Source organism: Staurois parvus, unplaced genomic scaffold, assembly GCF_062004578.1.
Source record: "Staurois parvus isolate SC_StPar_1 unplaced genomic scaffold, SC_StPar_1.0 ptg000774l, whole genome shotgun sequence".
NCBI lineage: Eukaryota > Metazoa > Chordata > Amphibia > Anura > Ranidae > Staurois > Staurois parvus.
The window spans coordinates 919,255-938,432 of NW_028318570.1; the positions used below are offsets into that span (position 1 = coordinate 919,255).

The 19,178-nt window shown below is 47.8% G+C and overlaps 1 protein-coding gene across 4 annotated transcripts in view; it reads right to left on the reverse strand.

The window, feature by feature from the left end:
- Window positions 1-19,178, reverse strand: part of CAPN9 (calpain 9) — an 834,396-nt gene that overhangs the window by 649,427 nt on the left and 165,791 nt on the right. For all 4 annotated transcript variants that reach the window (XM_089654542.1, XM_089654541.1, XM_089654540.1 and 1 more), the window contains exon 3: window positions 5,940-6,058. In XM_089654542.1, the coding sequence (XP_089510668.1) occupies window positions 5,940-6,058 (119 nt within the window). The remainder of the gene's footprint in view (window positions 1-5,939; window positions 6,059-19,178) is intronic.

The following is a 19,178-nucleotide window of genomic DNA, read 5'->3' on the forward strand; positions in this document are numbered from 1 at the left end:
TACTCCTGGCCAGAAGAAACTCTAGGTTAAGCGATGCAGGGTCCGTCGAATGCCCAAATGCTTAGCAAGGGGAATATCATGCACAATCTGGAGGAGATCACACTGATACTTCCTTGGTACTACCACCTGCCGGTGAGGTATTTGAGCAGTGCCCACCCCTGCTCCCCCGTGGACCCTGTACAACTTGCCCTGGTCCCACTCATTCCTCACATCTCCCAATCCCCTAGGATCACACCCTGCCCTCTGTCTTTAGGGGTCTATGGTCTGGTTTCTTTAGCAAAATCAGCGGGGGAATCCCAGGTCAGGGCAGGGACAAGCTTAGCAGGGGGTGGGTATTCTACTCTTACTGTAACCTCGGCACGGGCACCCCTCTCATGGGCTTCCAGGGCAGCCTCCGGTCCCAATGACAGGGGGATGACAATCTGTCACTGGTACTGCAACTCTGACTGCAAGTATATGGTCCAACACAGGAGGCCCTGGGTAACAGTCAGCTTATCCCACTGCCTCAACAACTTTTGGCCGTCGGGAGTCAGACGAGCCCACTCTTCTGACAGAGGCCAGATCTTGGTCCGGACCCACTCTTTCACTTTCCACAGGTCCGAGCAGCTATTCTGGATCCTTTCCCAATCAGCCAACGTTTTTCCCAGCACCATTGGCATCCCGGATGCCACCCCACTTGAATGTGCCACGTCCTGGAACATGGGTAATCGACCAAGGTCAGGACTTTCAGTGTCCTCTAGCTCCTCATCGGCACTCTGAGCCGAGAACCCTACAGGGACTCAGGAGAGTGAGTCAGCGTAGCCATTCTCCCTACCTGACCGGAACTTGATGTGGTATTGGTACTTAGAAAGGCGAGCCAACCACCTCTGCTCAAGCGCACCGAGTTTGGCATTTTCCAGATGTGCTAATGGGTTGTTGTCCGTCATCGCGGTCACCTCTGCATCGGTCAGGTATTCCGCGAACTTTTTGGTCATGGCCCACACCAGTGCCAGTAGTTTCAATTTAAAGGAGCTATAGTTGTCATGGTTGCGCTCTGACTCCCTCAGAGACCGTGTCAGGGAACAAGAAGATCGCTGCAGCACATGAATCTGCGCATGCGCAGGATCCCGACAAGGCATACAGGCAGGCGGGCACTAGGACTCAGGCGTGCCTGTCACCAATGACGGAACGGGCAGGCACTAGGACCCAGGCGTGCCTGTCGGCGCTGCATGGGCTATTTAAGGAGCACCTCAGTGCTGACTGGTCTTCAGCTTCCCCCAGTGTCCTGCTTGTTTCCTGTGCGATTCCTTTGGTGCTTACCCGGCTTGTTCCTGACCCGACTCTGATTACTCTCCTGCTCCTGGTTCCTGACTTTGGCTCTGCTCCTGACCTTGGCTTCTCCTACTGATTCTGTACCTTGCTGCCCGACTGTTGATGACCTTGGCTTCCTTTGACCCTGCTCCTGTTCCGTGTCCTGGCTACCTACTTGCTCTGCTGCACATCAGGCATTACTCAGAACCTGCTATGTCTACTACTACTACTACTACTACAGTATTCTAATCAGAGGATACACTGCCTTTCCAGGCCATCATCTGCAAGAGCCGCAAGCAACAACACTGGCGCTCTTGTCCCCCTGGTCCCTAGACTCCCTCTGTTCCAACCTCAGTGGGGTCAGGGCTAGTGACACAAGTGAGGCCGACCTCGTCAATTCAGTCTCCTATCAGGTACGTGACAGACCGGCTGCCATAGGCAATGACTCTCTCACGTCCATCCTGGACTTGGGATAACACAGCCCCCAGACTTCCGTCAGTGTACAGCAGAAATGGGGTGTCGAACGGCGCATAAGCCAGAATTGGGGTACTGATCAACGCCCCCTTCACTGCTTCAAAGGCCCCTTGTTTCCGGGGTCCCCACTCGATGGGACAATTCTTTGGGGCCCACCAAATGAGCAAACTTGGGTATAAACCTCCTGTAGTAGCCGGCCAGTCCAATGAACGCCCGCACCTCTCGTAGTGTACTCAGCTGGGGCCACTTCTGGACGGCCTCCACCTTATTGGGGATTGGCTTTACCCCTTCCTGGGTGACCAAATGTCCCAAATACTCTATCTGCTGTCGAAACAGTTGGCACTTCTTGGGCTTGATTTTGAGCCCATGGTCTCGCAGCCGTCCTAAGACCTGTCGCAGTTTCTAGAGGTGATCCTCAAAAGAGGCCCCATACACTACTATATCGTCCAGGTATATCAATACTGACTCGAAAGTTGAGATCTCCCAGACAGTGCTCCATCAACCGCTGGAACGTTCCCGGGGCATTGGACAGGCCGAATGGCATCTGGTTGAACTCGTAGAGTCCCATAGGTATAAAGACCGTCTTCGCTTTGTCCTTCTTGGCCACCGGTACCTGCCAATAGCCACTGGCCAGGTCAAGAGTCGAGAAGTACTTCGCATGACTCAGGGAGGACAACGACTCCTCAATCCGCGGAAGGGGGTAGGCATCCTGGACGGTCTGGGCATTCAGCTTCCAATAATCCACGCAGAAACGGAGACTCCCATCTTTCTTCCACACCAAGACTACTGGAGCAGCCCAAGGACTTTGACTCTCCTGGATCACCTGGTTTTCCAACATGCTGGCCACCATATCCTTCACCTCCTGGTACATTTTAGGTGGGATTTGCCGGTAACGTTCCCTGATCGGTGCATTATTGCCGGTGGGGATTTCGTGTTTGATGGTGGAGGCACACCCGAAGTCCTCATCATGTCTCGAGAAGGCCTCCTGAAATTTCCAAAGGGTGTCTTCCAGCAACTTCTGTTGTCCTGGAGTCAGGGTCTTGCAGTTCACCCCCATCCGGGCCATGATCACTCGACCGCTCCACTCCGCTGTCGGGGTCTCCCTTTGATGGACCTCTACAGCATAGGTCCAGGCTGATCTCCTATCTGGCGGTAGTGTGAAGCTCCTTCATCGAGGAATATCCCCTTCGGACACATAAACTTCGGCCAGCAAGGTATTCCCAGGGACGATTAACTCACAGTCTTCAACGTTGAGGCAGCGTACAGGCACACATCCATCCTTCACAATAGCGAGGGCCCAGGCTACCAGTGGATGAGACTGCGTTTCTTCTTGGTAAGAGGGCTCGATCAGGACCTCCAGTCCATTCAGTTGTTGTCCAGCCCCAACCGGCAGCATCAATATTCGCTCTTGTCAAGGCGGGATCTTCACTGGGGTCCTCCGCGGGACCCTCACGTGTCCAATGGGTCGACCGGAGATGTCACCCTTTCACAGACTACAGCTCCTCACCATCTGCTGTAGAACCTTCTGGGTTGGCTGGTGTGTGGTGGCCCGTTGCCAATACCTCGGCCCTTCTTTGGCATAAAGTTGATGGTCTAGGTCTCTCAGAACATTCATACCTAGTGTCACGTCCATCCCTCTCCGGGACGAATGATCCACCAGCACGACCCCCTTCTTGCCGATGTCTTGCCCCACACAGCCGGACCCATATCCAGACTATTCCTCGGACGCCCATCTCTCTGTTATTGGCAGCCGTCAGCTTGATGACGCTCCCGTCTTCCGGCTCCATTGTGAGATGGGGAAACAGCTCTCATTGTTTGAACACTGTTTGTGTGCAGTAAATTATTGTATGGAGTAAATGAAATGTTCTGGAGTGACATTCTGCGGTTTAGCCACATGATGCCACTGTTTTCCTAACACAGCCTCAGACTGCATAGATATTTCTATATTCATGAAGAGGTGGGGTTTTTTCACACAGAGTTTTAGAGAACAGGAAGGAGAGAGACTGCAGCCATGTTTAGAGGATGGTGAATGCAGGAGCCGTGTGAGCAGAGAATCTGATGGCATCCAGGTGTGAGAGCATCCCTCAGTAACCAGAGCTGCAGCTAGGTGAAGCTGATCGTGCCCAAGACTCTGATCCTGTTCAGAGAAAGGAAGATTGCTGCCAGGAATGCTGATGAGAGCAGAGGAACAAAGCAACATACACTGCGATACCGCATGCTTGTTGGAGAGACATTTGTTCTGTTCAGAGACACCAGCGAATGCAAAGCAGACTTGGGTCGGTAAGATCGTGCACGCACCTCATTTCAGTGTTGGCGCCTAGTGACTGAGTCCAGGCCTATGATTAGTTAGTTAAGGTCTCTGTGTCAGGCCACAAGTGTTATTACTGATCATTGGAAGGACTCCATAACTTAAAGTGACATTTCACATTGGAGAGCTGATAACATTCCACAGACTCAAGCCAGACTGGTGTTTTGCTCAGAAGGAATACTCAGGCACGTGCTACAGGAACAGTTATGAGAAGGGAATACTGTAGATTTGTGTAAGATTGTAAGCTGTTGTGCTGCACCACAGGCTAGCCCATGCCGTACAGCCATACACTGATTCCTGCTCTTTTAGGGTAATAACGGGTAAGGTGTGGCAGCTTAGTTGTGCCCGCCAGTAAGGTCAATTACTACACCTTCTACCTTCATCCATCAGGAGGCGCCGTGCTGTGCAGCACAAGGGTCTCAGCCTTTGGGCTGGGTGTATGTAATTTTATTGTATGTTCTCAGCATTTGTGGTTGTGTTTATTTGCCACATCTAAGTAAAATTCTGTTGTGGCAAAAGCTGGTGTTGGGGTTGCTTTTCTTGTTCGTGACTTCAAAAAAAAATTTATACAACGCATAGCTTATACAAGTTCAACTCATAAGCTCAGGGCACTCATTTTTTAAGTATCCAACATTCACGTAAGCATGACAAAATATGGATACTAAGACTCCTCGGCCACTTCATGGGGCCAGCCATGTACTGTACCTGTGAACGCAGCTGTGTGGCATAATAATTGTTGAATGCAATGGAGATAAACCCGCAATACAAAAAAAAAAGGGGAAAACTGAATGTATCAAGAGAAACTGCGGAGTAGGAGGAAAAGAAAAACAAAAAATAGAGAGAAAAAAGATTGAGCAGGGAGAGGTAGGCAGAGAAGAGAAAAAAAAAGGGGGGTGAAGGAGGGAGGAGGAGTGGGGGGGGGAGAGGAAGGGGAAGAAAGGGAGAGGGGTAATAAGGGAGAGAGGTAGAATGGAGGAAGGAAGGTGATGTTGAAAGGGGGGAGGGATATGCCCTCGCACAGCACTCCCCCTGGCAGAGTAGAGGGGACTCACTGCTACCAATGGGTTTTCCAACGGACCCCAAACATGTGTGCAGGTTAGGGTTGTATATTCACCCTGCGGAGTGGAGTTGGTCAGTATATTCAGACTGAGTTTGATAATGAAGCCAACATGTCCATACTGTGTGAACATGCGTGATCCTCACTTGAGACATGTATCACCTTTAGGGATCTCTGATATGAGGTCCAGTGCAGGGTTTACTGCAAAGGATTTTCAACCAAGTATTAAAAAGTGAAAGTTTTATTTATGATTATTATTCTGTCCCATTACTTTTGGTCCCTTAACAAGTGGGAGGCACATATGCAAACTGTTGTAATTCCTACACTGTTCACCTAATTTGGATGTAAATACCCTCAAATTAAAGCTGACAGTCTGCAGTTAAAGCACATCTTGTTCGTTTCTTTTCAAATCCATTGTGGTGAGGTATAGAGCCAAAAATCTTAGAATTGTGTCGATGTCCCAATATTTATGGACCTGACTGTATGTTGTGGCTGACAAGCGGTAGGCTTGATCAGTCTGGTAGTTAGGACCTGCATTACTGTGTAGAGAGAGCCGGGATACGTCTAGGTTTTTTTTTTTTTTGTTTGATATTTTCCTGCCCTGTTTATTTTGGTTAAACACTGTACGGCACTTTGTATATAGTCTTTTGTAAATCGGACTAATAAACACCTTCACTGTTTGCCACTAATCTCATTGGATTTGGTATCTGTGTCTGAAAGACTGCTTACCCCAGCAAACATATATCCCAGCTGCCTATCCCCAGCTCACATATGATAATTATTAAATTAAAAAAAAAACACAATTCATACCTGAAAATGAAATATTCCAGCATACCCAGAACCAAATGACTGGTCAGGTGGAACGACTCTGTACAGTATTTTTTCATTGAGAGTGAGAGAGGCAATAGCAGCTAATAGCCAGCAGTCCCCTGAAAAAAAATATTACTTTTACTACTATCATAAACATATATAGTTCTGTGGAAAAAGTTTAGGAAAAGTGAGAATTTTTTAAAAATTTATATTTTTTATTTATTAACAATCTTTAAAGTGCCTAAACAGAAAACAAATATAAATAAAATCAATAAATGTTGTGTCCACTCTGCCTTTAAAATAGCATAAATTCTAGAATACATACTTGCACAGAGTTACACCCCGGTCACACAGGGTGCGACTTACCATGCGATTTGCCATGCCATGTGAGTTGAAAATTGCATGGCAAGTCGCACCATATTGTCTGCATTTAAAGCGGTCATATCGGTACTAATGCATGTACTACTTCAGGTGCGACCTGCATAGACATCTGTGACCGCAGATGTCTTGCAAGTCGCACCTTAAGTCGGAATGACATCAAACTTTAAAATTGTACAACTTCACTGGAAGTAGCACAACTTCAAAATCGGATCGATGTGACCGTGGTGTAAAGGATTTTGCAGACATATGCTCCAGTACATGAATAAGTATACCAAAGAAGTGCTAATGATCAAAAAGGAATATATGTGGGTGAAAATACAAAATACAATACAAATCAGCTGTGTAGAAGGAACTAAAACAGGTAAGGAAAAGTCATGCTTTACTAATTGTTTAAAGTGATATTAAACCCTCAGTTTTTAAGCTTTCATTACTGAGTATGCAGCTTCTTTATCTTTTTAATCCTTGCCTATGTGCAATTTTAAGCTGGTGCCATGATTGTTGCCACAGGTTTTCAGGTTTAGAGTGGCTATATTCTTTTGCAGCATCCTATGGAGCGAGCTTTGCATGCAGGGACTAGAGTTGTATTTCCCTTAATTGTTTGCATAAATAGAAACACTCTGCCTCATAGCCTAAGATGGAAAAGCACTCCCCTTCTCTCTCCCCCCCTCCCCCCTTTTCCAAGCACTGATTGGAGACTGTACTGTCCAACAGACTGATTGGAGACTGTACTGTCCACTCTTAACCTCCCTAGCGGTATGATTATGTCCATATTTCTGTGCTGAAAGCGGTACATTTTTTGCATGGAAATTTGTCGTTTTTTATTGTAGGCCTGTCATTTTTAGGAATAACTCACTGAAATCTGTCTGAACAAGAGTCTAGTAAACATTCTGGATATGATAAAATTTTAAACACGAAAGTTTATATAATTTAATAAATAATCATAAAAAATAATAATATAATAATAATAAATTTAATTCAATAATATAATCAAACCAAAAACACTGAAATTTGAAATATAGCGCCAAGTTCGCACATCGCTGAGCAAAGTCTCAAAATCGTTTTCATTGTCTGATGACGAATTTCCCCACAAATCATTATCACTCAATTTTGCAAGTGGTTCTGATTTACTATCACTGTTCTCTAGCTGGTCTAAAACCGCTTTTGACCTAAAGGGATGCTTTTTGGACGCCATGGACTTTTCTAAGTTTCCAGGCAGAAAGAACAGTCAAAATGCAGGCAGGGCACAGGACAAAGCAGTAGGGACAAAATGTATGTGAAATGGTTTGAAACAGTAATGTTTTACTATGTAATATTCGTTTATTAGAAAATGACAGTTTTTTACATCTTGAAATTTGTCGCCGGTTCCGGCCCGCGTACGTCCCGATGCTCGCAGGGACCGGAACATGGAAGCCGGATGCCGGCATCGGCCAGAGGAGATGGCTGGGGACGCTGCAGGGGACGCATCATGGGAGCGAAGGACAAGGTAAGCGTTGCAGGGAATCCCTGGGCAATGCCGCATGGTAAGCCAGAGTGTAGCTCGGGGTTACCGCTTTTGGTACTTAAACTTAACCCCGAGCTACACAGGGAGGTTAACTGGACAATGACTCCAAATATACAGCTGAAGTCATAAAGAACCATCTTCAACAAAAAGAACAAGGAGTCTTGGGAGGGATGGTATGGCTCCTACAGAGTCCTGATCTCAAAATCATTGAGTCTGTCTGGGATTGTATGAAGAGACAGAAGCAAATGAGGCAACCTAAATAGGAATTCCAGGTATGGTATATTTTTACATACTGGTAGTTACATTGGTCCAGCTTGGACCAATGTAACAATGTATATACCGTACCTGGCTGATGCCCCTGGAAAATGGAAATTACTGAAGTAGACACCACTACTCCAGTGATCTCCACTTTCTACCATGTCCCATTCTGAATGGCTGGCGTGCTGCATTCTGAACACACGAGGTCAGCCTCACCACCTTGTCCAATCAGAGAACGCTTACATTTATTCAGAAGATGGTGCCCATGCCGATTGGCTAACATCCTGTGTTCAGAATATATTGGGCCAGTCACTTAGCACCAGACCCAGAAGCAAGTGGAGATCACTATAGTAGCACTGTTTACTAATTATGTAAATTATGTAAAAATATACCATGTATTTCCTGGGGCTGGTGTGTTTGGATTCTGGTGCTTCTGTGCATGGTGGCTGGCCAGGTTCTAGCTTCAGCTTGTTCAATTAGGCTTTGACAATAAAACCTGGGGGCTGGTTTCTGTTTGGAGCTGCACCAGATTTTGCATGCTCCCCCTATGTGAACTCGGTGCTTTGTTTTCTTGGTTTCCATGGCTATGTGTTCATTACTTTTCCTCTAATAGGGCCTATGATGTTTGGCATGTAATGGTATGCTCTTTCACATGGGATGCTCTTATGTATTCCTTGACTTATTGAATGCCTTGGTTGCTCTGATCGTATGCTCTGCATTCGTTTTAATAAACATTTCTACTGATTTAAAAAAAAAACTTTCTATATCTTAAATTCCTCTTTAAATCTACAGCAGAACTGTAGTTCATTCTCCTAGATTTTTGAAACAAGCTAACTGGTCAAGTTCTTTAAACAATTGCATGCAAATATACCTAGAAACTATGAATGAGATTCTAATTTGGGGGCTCGCTTTTTGTCAGCCTACTCACTATGCAAGGGCAGGTCCCAGCACAAATTTGTCATTGTAGTTTAGGGATATATAATACTTTACTGTGGAGTGCAATGTGGTGGGCTACATATACATGCATACATCCCCCCCATGTTCACAGTTCAGAGACCCTCCTCCAACCTCGTGTACACAGTTGGGGGTGGGGTATGGGACTGAAAAGCTGACTTTTAATAAAACAAATCATGCCTATGTCACAGAGGACTACCAAACATCCATTGCAGATGTTACTGATAAAATCAATATACTGTATGCATTTTATATACTGTATCTTTTCACTAAGAGACCAAACACTTTATTAGTATATAGGGAATATGACAGGGCAGTGCACCCTGGGCAAGGATTTGTGGTATTTTAGGTGCACAGTATTTTACTTTTTTTTCCCAAAAGGTGCAGGGCGGTGCTGCAAAAAAAGGCAGCTCTTGAACAGACTGTTAGCAACAACTTCCTAATGAGCTCTAATCACCCAAGCTAAAATGTATAGTTTAAAAAAATGGGGAAATACCCCAGATAATGGAATAAAAGGAGCTATGGTGTTGAATATTGAAAAGCTAGCTATTCAATCAGTTGTTGTGGACAGATATCAGCCCTTAAAAGGATTTTAGGGTGTACAGACATGTACACATAGGGAGGACATTTAAGAAAATGTGTAACCCCAACCACTAAAATCTCCTATGCACTTTAACATAATTATATCATTTGGAAAGTCTATTTGTATTTCAGTTTCAAGCTTTCATAAAAATAAGAGATGATACCTATATAATAGTCTGTCAGAGAGTTTTGTACAGCAAATGCTCATTCTCATGCAGCAGGTGCTCATTCTCATGCACATGTGATTGTGAGACCAGAAGCCTAACTAGATGTACAAGGACAAGAATGAGCATTGGCTGATAAGTGTGCACCCAGCGGCCTATTTAAACCAAGAGTCTGCCTAGCCTCAGTGCTAGATTTTCTTCAGATTTGGTTCTGCAATTCCAGGTACTTGAAAGTCTGCTTATCCTGTTCCTGACCCGGTTATGCATGACTTCTCTCTTGGATCACTCCTGCCTGTTATCTCTACTTCTCACTTGTGTTACTGACCTCGACTTGGATTTATGACCATGACTCGGATTTCTGACCACGACTCTGCTTCCTGACTTAGTACCTGTTAGTACTGACTTCTGCCTATTCCTGACCTTTCACTTGATTCTGATTCTGTACCTATTTGCCTGTCTTCTGTTGCACATAGCTTGCGACCAGACTCCATACTACCACTGGAAGGACTCCTTTGTTTCCAAGCTTCAGTTCACTACTCAGCTTCCTGGTATCTGTGCCCTTTCACTGCTCTAGCAGTTCCTGCCTCCACTACAAGGACAAAAATCAAAAAGATATACAGATATCCCCTTGGGACTTTGTAGGGCAAAAACGTGTTATTACAAACATTTTTTTAGTAAAAAGAATCAAACTGCGGTACAGCAATTCATGACTCAAGGAATGAATAACATTGTACAATATACAATCGCACTCCTGCATGTGACATCATTGCGCTGGCGTGCGGGGCGGCGCTGCATGCACATTGGTCCGGGAGATTGCCATTAGTGGCCATGTGACCGCTCCTATCCAGTGGAGGCTCCTTAGAATTAAATACACCTATACTTATTTGGCTCCAATTGTTGGCGACCACCCATTGGTTTATGAGTGCTATGCTGCCACTATTTAAACCAGGTACTCTGTCTTTGACTTCTCTCTGGATGAACACAGCTTGGCCCTACAAGATAGCACAATACTAAGTGGTGATCATTATTTTTTACCATAATTTATATAATATTCTCTTTCCTCCATACCTGGCTGGGTTTTTACATTTATATTATATTTGGCTTGGATGTTGTTAACACATCTACTTACTGATAAGGATATTTTTGCAATGTTTTTGCATTAATCTTTTTCCTTCAGGTTATATGTATACTGTACAATATTATTCATTCCTTGAGTCATGAATTGCTGTACTGCAGTTTCATCTTATTGAATCTGTTGATTCTTTTTACAAAAAAAAAGTTTTGTAATAAAAACTTATTGTTTTCTACTGTTGCACACACATTTTTGCCCTACAAAGTCCCAGAGGGATATCTGTATATCTTTTTGATCTTTGTCTTGCTGGCAAAAATAAGTGGTGGGACACATCACCCAATCTCCCAGTTTTATATGCCTCCACTACCAGGGGTGCTTGGACGGGAATTGTTCAAGATTCCACCCTCATCATCTTGGTCTGCACTCAGGAGGTATGTAACATAATTATTGGGCACAATGCTCTGTCCCTGTATTTGGCAATTCTCTGCCTTTTACATACTCTCCTAAAGGAAATTATGAGCTTCTGTTGGGGCACATTGGCCAAGCATAATAGATCATGGAAGGTTCCATTTAAAAAAAAGACTACGTAAAAAATGATCTCAGCTAGTAACAATATGCCCTGTGACAAAATACATATAGACTGTTATCACTGTAGTGCATGTGGCCAGGGGCAGGCTGTAAAAAAGCTGCAGAACATCAGCAGCATTAAAGTGTGAATGAACTAAAAAAAAAAGGTAAAGCAACCTCTCTGCCCCCCCCCCCCCCCCCACACACACCTCCAAATTCTATACCATACAAAGCATTTTGCTATCTAAGTATCAATCAGAAAGGATTTGCATCTATATTAGATCTACCAGTGCCTACAAACCCTACAACAATCTTTAACAGACCGCTTATGCACTTTATGAGTAGCACTCCCTATATTATCCCTATCAAAGATAAAGCCCATTGTCAGCATGGCTGTTGTGACCTCTCCTAATTAAACTGATCAAAAAGCCCCTTTATTGGCCCCTCTAAGACAGCTGACCTCATTTCAAAGGCCAGTCAGTGCATTGTGGATACTATAGCCAGACACAAATGCTCAACAAAGTATCATTAAAAAAGGTTACAGGTTTCATGGCATTTTACCAAGAACTCTTGGGCTGATTTAGTAAACTAAAATACTTTAATAAGAAATACTTTGGCTGATTTAGTAAACTAACTGAGAATCTTCCCACAATATACTTATTGTGTGAATATTAACTTCAGTTATCCAATTTCAGTTAACTTTGAATACCCAATTACGTGCATATGTAATAACTAAACTGGAATTTACTTTTAAGATGATTGGATAATTAATGTGAATATTTACACAATTTATTGTATGAACAGTCTCAGGTCTTTCAGTAAATCAATCTCAGTGCATCAATTAACCTGAATACATTGTGATTGATGGTGTCCAAAAATTTACTAATTTTAATAATCATCTTCCATGACAAATAAAAACTGTCAGTGACAAGCTTGCCTCAATTACAGTATTTGTGATTCCTTAGCCTGGCAGAAAGAACTTCACAGTAGTACCTGCTATTTTCCCAGTCCTTCATAATAGTGACAGTGGCTCCCACCATGTAAAGGCAGATATGTGCCAGGATAGTAGATTTGGCTGCTGATGACTTTCAAAAGTCTTCCTGTCAGGGATTGCGGCAACAAGCGGGTCTGCGCATGCGCAGAATGCCAATCCATACTAGCTGGTGGGCACTAGGACCTGGCCGGCAGCAGCCATGCATGCGCACTCACAATTGCAAACACTTGCCTGGCACTAATGACAGGGCAGGGCACACTATTTAAACCTGCCCTGCACAGACTCTCATTGCCTTATGGTCTATTTATCCTGTGTTCCTGCTATTGTGATTTGTTGCTGACCCTGCCTGATCCTGACTTCTTCTGGTCTGACCCCCTGGCTCGTTTGACCTCTCTCCTGGATATCCCTAATCTGATCTGTAATCCTGTTACTGACCCCAGTGAGTGACCTGACTACTTGTCAGAGCCTGGAATTGAACCTGGGCCTTCGACAGTGGGAGACAGTGTTTCTTCTCACTGAGCCACCTGCTGGAAAGCTCCCTTGACAATTGGATGATCCTGCCTTTGCCCTGTTTTGTCTTGAACCTTGAACTCCTTGCTCCTCCCATGAACGTCCTATAAAAGCCATGTCTCTGCACTTCCTGGTTGCCAGATTATTGTGCCTTACCAACCAATATCCCGCTTATTGTTCCTGCTGCCGTCTACACCTCCGCTACTGACCTTTGGCTTGTTCCTGACCACGATTTCGTCTCATCCTCATCCACTACCATCTGTGACCGACCCTTGGCTTTTTTGACTCTGCTTCTGCTTATCCCTAATCTGTTTGATCTTGATCCGCTATCGATTACCGTCTTGCTCATTCACTGGTGGGGTGATCCTGAGATCTGCGACATGGTATTGACACGCAGCCAAATCCATCTCCACTAGAGATGAGCGAAGTATTCAAAAATTCGATTCGACTGATTCGGCGAATTCGTGGAAAAATTTCGATTCGAGTCGAATATATTCGCTGCGAATTTAACTTATAAAAGGGTGTTTCTAGGCTTCAGAGAGCCTTTATATTAGTGCAGAACACTGTACATTTAATTTAAATGCCCTTGGAGTCTGCTGGGGAAGAGAAATAATACTGACAGTCAGTATGACATGCAGATGAGTGCCGTCAATCTTAGAATCACCGCACACTTCACTCATTTGGGCAGTCACGGGGCCAAAACCAGAGTGTGGAGCCACAGTGTGGCGGTGGAGGCAGCAGCAATGGGAAGCCATAATGCACCCTATGACAAAAATGGAAACCACCAGCAGTGTGAGGAGACCTGAAAGTGGCACATGGCAGAGTGTGGCGATGGAGACAGCAGCAATGGGAGGCCGTACAGGGACCCATGACACACTCTGGACCTGGCAGCAGCATGAGGAGGCGGTACAGGGGCCCATGACAGATTACGGGCCTGGCAGCAGCATGAGGAGTCGGTACGGGGGCCCATGACACACTCTGGACCTGGCAGCAGCATGAGGAGGCGGTACAGGGGCGCATGACAGATTACGAGCTTGGCAGCAGCAACTTGGACAGGAGGACGTTCAGCTTCTGCACCGTCGGGTGCGTGCTCGCAAACTGTTGTCTCTTGGAAACGGATTCCAAGAAAGACTGCTGACGGAATCCGTGAAGAGGAGTAGCAGGAGAAGGAGCATCTGAACGAGCGGAATATGCCAACAAGCGACAACAGGGGCCCATGACAGATTACGGGCCTGGCAGCAGCATGAGTAGTCGGTACGGGGGCCCATGGCAGATTAGGGGCCTGGCAGCAGCTATGGGAGGCCCGTAATCTGCCAGCACCCTATGACAAAAAATGGAACACACCAGCATCGTGAGGAGACCTGAAAGTGGCACATGGCAGAGTGTGGCGATGGATACAGCAGCAATGGGAGGCCGTACAGGGACCCATGAGAGACTCTGGACCTGGCAGCAGCATGAGGAGGCGGTATAGGGGCCCATGGCAGATTAGCGGCCTGGCAGCAGCTATAGGAGGCCCGTAATCTGCCAGCACCCTATGACAAAAAATGGAACACACCAGCAGTGTGAGGAGACCTGAAAGTGGCACATGGCATGAGACACTGTGGACCTGGCAGAAGCATGAGGAGGCGGTACAGAGGCCCATGGCAGATTAGGGGCCTGGCAGCAGCTATGGGAGGCCCGTAATCTGCCAGCACCCTATGACAAAAAATGGAAAACACCAGCAGTGTGAGGAGACCTGAAAGTGGCACATGGCAGAGTGTGGCGATGGAGACAGCAGCAATGGGAGGCCGTACAGGGACCCATGAGAGACTCTGGACTTGGCAGCAGCATGAGGAGGCGGTATAGGGGCCCATGGCAGATTAGGGGCCTGGCAGCAGCTATGGGAGGCCCCTAATCTGCCAGCACCCTATGACAAAAAATGGAACACACCAGCAGTGTGAGGAGACCTGAAAGTGGCACATGGCAGAGTGTGGCGATGGAGACAGCAGCAATGGGAGGCCGTACAGGGACCCATGAGACACTCTGGACCTGGCAGCAGCATGAGGAGGCGGTATAGGGGCCCATGGCAGATTAGGGGCCTGGCAGCAGCTATAGGAGGCCCGTAATCTGCCAGCACCCTATGACAAAAAATGGAACACACCAGCAGTGTGAGGAGACCTGAAAGTGGCACATGGCATGAGACACTGTGGACCTGGCAGCAGCATGAGGAGGCGGTACAGGGGCCCATGGCAGATTAGGGGCCTGGCAGCAGCTATGGGAGGCCCGTAATCTGCCAGCACCCTATGTCAAAAAATGGAACACACCAGCAGTGTGAGGAGACCTGAAAGTGGCACATGGCAGAGTGTGGCGATGGAGACAGCAGCAATGGGAGGCCGTACAGGGACCCATGAGAGACTCTGGACCTGGCAGCAGCATGAGGAGGCGGTATAGGGGCCCATGGCAGATTAGGGGCCTGGCAGCAGCTATAGGAGGCCCGTAATCTGCCAGCACCCTATGACAAAAAATGGAACACACCAGCAGTGTGAGGAGACCTGAAAGTGGCACATGGCATGAGACACTGTGGACCTGGCAGCAGCATGAGGAGGCGGTATAGGGGCCCATGGCAGATTAGGGGCCTGGCAGCAGCTATGGGAGGCCCGTAATCTGCCAGCACCCTATGACAAAAAATTGAACACACCAGCAGTGTGAGGAGACCTGAAAGTGGCACATGGCATGAGACACTGTGGACCTGGCAGCAGCATGAGGAGGCGGTACAGGGGCCCATGGCAGATTAGGGGCCTGGCAGCAGCTATGGGAGGCCCGTAATCTGCCAGCACCCTATGACAAAAAATGGAACACACCAGCAGTGTGAGGAGACCTGAAAGTGGCACATGGCATGAGACACTGTGGACCTGGCAGCAGCATGAGGAGGCGGTACAGGGGCCCATGGCAGATTAGGGGCCTGGCAGCAGCTATGGGAGGCCCGTAATCTGCCAGCACCCTATGTCAAAAAATTGAACACACCAGCAGTGTGTGAGGAGACCTGAAAGTGGCACATGGCAGAGTGTGGCGATGGAGACAGCAGCAATGGGAGACCGTACAGGGACCCATGAGAGACTCTGGACCTGGCAGCAGCATGAGGAGGCGGTATAGGGGCCCATGGCAGATTAGGGGCCTGGCAGCAGCTATAGGAGGCCCGTAATCTGCCAGCACCCTATGACAAAAAATGGAACACACCAGCAGTGTGAGGAGACCTGAAAGTGGCACATGGCATGAGACACTGTGGACCTGGCAGCAGCATGAGGAGGCGGTATAGGGGCCCATGGCAGATTAGGGGCCTGGCAGCAGCTATGGGAGGCCCGTAATCTGCCAGCACCCTATGACAAAAAATGGAACACACCAGCAGTGTGTGAGGAGACCTGAAAGTGGCACATGGCAGAGTGTGGCGATGGAGACAGCAGCAATGGGAGGCCGTACAGGGACCCATGAGAGACTCTGGACCTGGCAGCAGCATGAGGAGGCGGTACAGGGGCCCATGGCAGATTAGGGGCCTGGCAGCAGCTATGGGAGGCCCCTAATCTGCCAGCACCCTATGACAAAAAATTGAACACACCAGCAGTGTGAGGAGACCTGAAAGTGGCACATGGCATGAGACACTGTGGACCTGGCAGCAGCATGAGGAGGTGGTACAGGGGCCCATGGCAGATTAGGGGCCTGGCAGCAGCTATGGGAGGCCCGTAATCTGCCAGCACCCTATGTCAAAAAATTGAACACACCAGCAGTGTGTGAGGAGACCTGAAAGTGGCACATGGCAGAGTGTTGCGATGGAGACAGCAGCAATGGGAGGCCGTACAGGGACCCATGAGAGACTCTGGACTTGGCAGCAGCATGAGGAGGCGGTATAGGGGCCCATGGCAGATTAGGGGCCTGGCAGCAGCTATGGGAGGCCCGTAATCTGCCAGCACCCTATGTCAAAAAATTGAACACACCAGCAGTGTGAGGAGACCTGAAAGTGGCACATGGCATGAGACACTGTGGACCTGGCAGCAGCATGAGGAGGCGGTACAGGGGCCCATGGCAGATTAGGGGCCTGGCAGCAGCTATGGGAGGCCCGTAATCTGCCAGCACCCTATGTCAAAAAATTGAACACACCAGCAGTGTGTGAGGAGACCTGAAAGTGGCACATGGCAGAGTGTGGCGATGGACACAGCAGCAATGGGAGGCCGTACAGGGACCCATGAGAGACTCTGGACTTCGCAGCAGCATGAGGAGGCGGTATAGGGGCCCATGGCAGATTAGGGGCCTGGCAGCAGCTATGGGAGGCCCATAATCTGCCAGCACCCTATGACAAAAAATTGAACACACCAGCAGTGTGAGGAGACCTGAAAGTGGCACATGGCATGAGACACTGTGGACCTGGCAGCAGCATGAGGAGGCGGTACAGGGGCCCATGGCAGATTTGGGGCCTGGCAGCAGCTATGGGAGGCCCGTAATCTGCCAGCACCCTATGTCAAAAAATTGAACACACCAGCAGTGTGTGAGGAGACCTGAAAGTGGCACATGGCAGAGTGTGGCGATGGAGACAGCAGCAATGGGAGGCCGTACAGGGACCCATGAGAGACTCTGGACTTCGCAGCAGCATGAGGAGGCGGTACAGGGGCCCATGGCAGAATAGGGGCCTGGCAGCAGCTATGGGAGGCCCGTAATCTGCCAGCACCCTATGTCAAAAAATTGAACACACCAGCAGTGTGTGAGGAGACCTGAAAGTGGCACATGGCAGAGTGTGGCGATGGAGACAGCAGCAATGGGAGGCCGTACAGGGACCCATGAGAGACTCTGGACTTGGCAGCAGCATGAGGAGGCGGTATAGGGGCCCATGGCAGATTAGGGGCCTGGCAGCAGCTATGGGAGGCCCGTAATCTGCCAGCACCCTATGTCAAAAAATGGAACACACCAGCAGTGTGTGAGGAGACCTGAAAGTTGCACATGGCAGAGTGTGGCGATGGAGACAACCCACCGACTGTTTTGCTCGCTACCAAGCTGCCACCCTCTTCTCCTGATGATGCGGAAGCAATAGCCTGATGACGACGAGGCTGCCAAGTGCGATCAGCCTCATCATCATCAATTAGGGTCTCCGCCTCACTACTAGCCCCCTCGGCTGCGTGTGGGTCAGGAGACAGACCTGTCTCTAGACCGGCTACCGAGCCACTCTCCTAGCCACTACTTCTTTGCCTGGCTGCTGAAGAGGCGGATGTCTCCCCCCGTTCCTGACCGCCCTCTGTTAGCTCTTCCTCACTGTACTGGATGACACCGGGAGCACTGGCCTCTGGCTGCGAATAGTGCTGCCTCGACCCCTTCCTCTGCTGCCACGTCTGCTCGCTCCTAAAACATTGCCTCCTCTGCCACTCCTCTGCATGTTGTCTGACATACTCTTTAATTAAACGATTCTGTGTCCCTGAGTAACAATTCTGTGTCCCTAAGTAACGTTTCTGTGGCCCTAACTAACGATTCTGTGGCCCTAAGTAACGTTTCTGTGGCCCTAAGTAACGTTTCTGTGGCCCTCAGTAACAAATCTGTGTCCCTCAGTAACAATTCTGTGTCTGTCCCTAAGTAACAATTCTGTGGCCCTAAGTAACGTTTCTGTGGCCCTAAGTAACGTTTCTGTGGCCCTCAGTAACAAATCTGTGTCCCTCAGTAACAATTCTGTGTCTGTCCCTAAGTAACAATTCTGTGGCCCTAAGTAACGTTTCTGTGGCCCTAAGTAACGTTTCTGTGGCCCTAAGTAACGATTCTGTGGCCCTCAGTAACAAATCTGTGTCCCTCAGTAACAATTCTGTGTCTGTCCCTAAGTAACAATTCTGTGGCCCTAAGTAACGATTCTGTGGCCCTCAGTAACAAATCTGTGTCCCTCAGTAACAATTCTGTGTCTGTCCATAAGTAACAATTCTGTGGCCCTAAGTAACGTTTCTGTGGCCCTAAGTAATGATTCTGTGGCCCTCAGTAACAATTCTGTATCCCTCAGTAACAATTCTGTCTGTCCCTGAGTAACAATTCTGTGTCCCTAAGTAACGTTTCTGTGGCCCTAACTAACGATTCTGTGGCCCTAAGTAACGTTTCTGTGGCCCTAAGTAACGTTTCTGTGGCCCTAAGTAACGATTCTGTGGCCCTAACTAACGTTTCTGTGTCCCTAAGTAACGTTTCTCTGTCCCTAACTCTCTCCCTGAATACAGCCAGGTCTGCCTCTGTTGAATGACTGGAGGCAAATGGAGAATTCTAA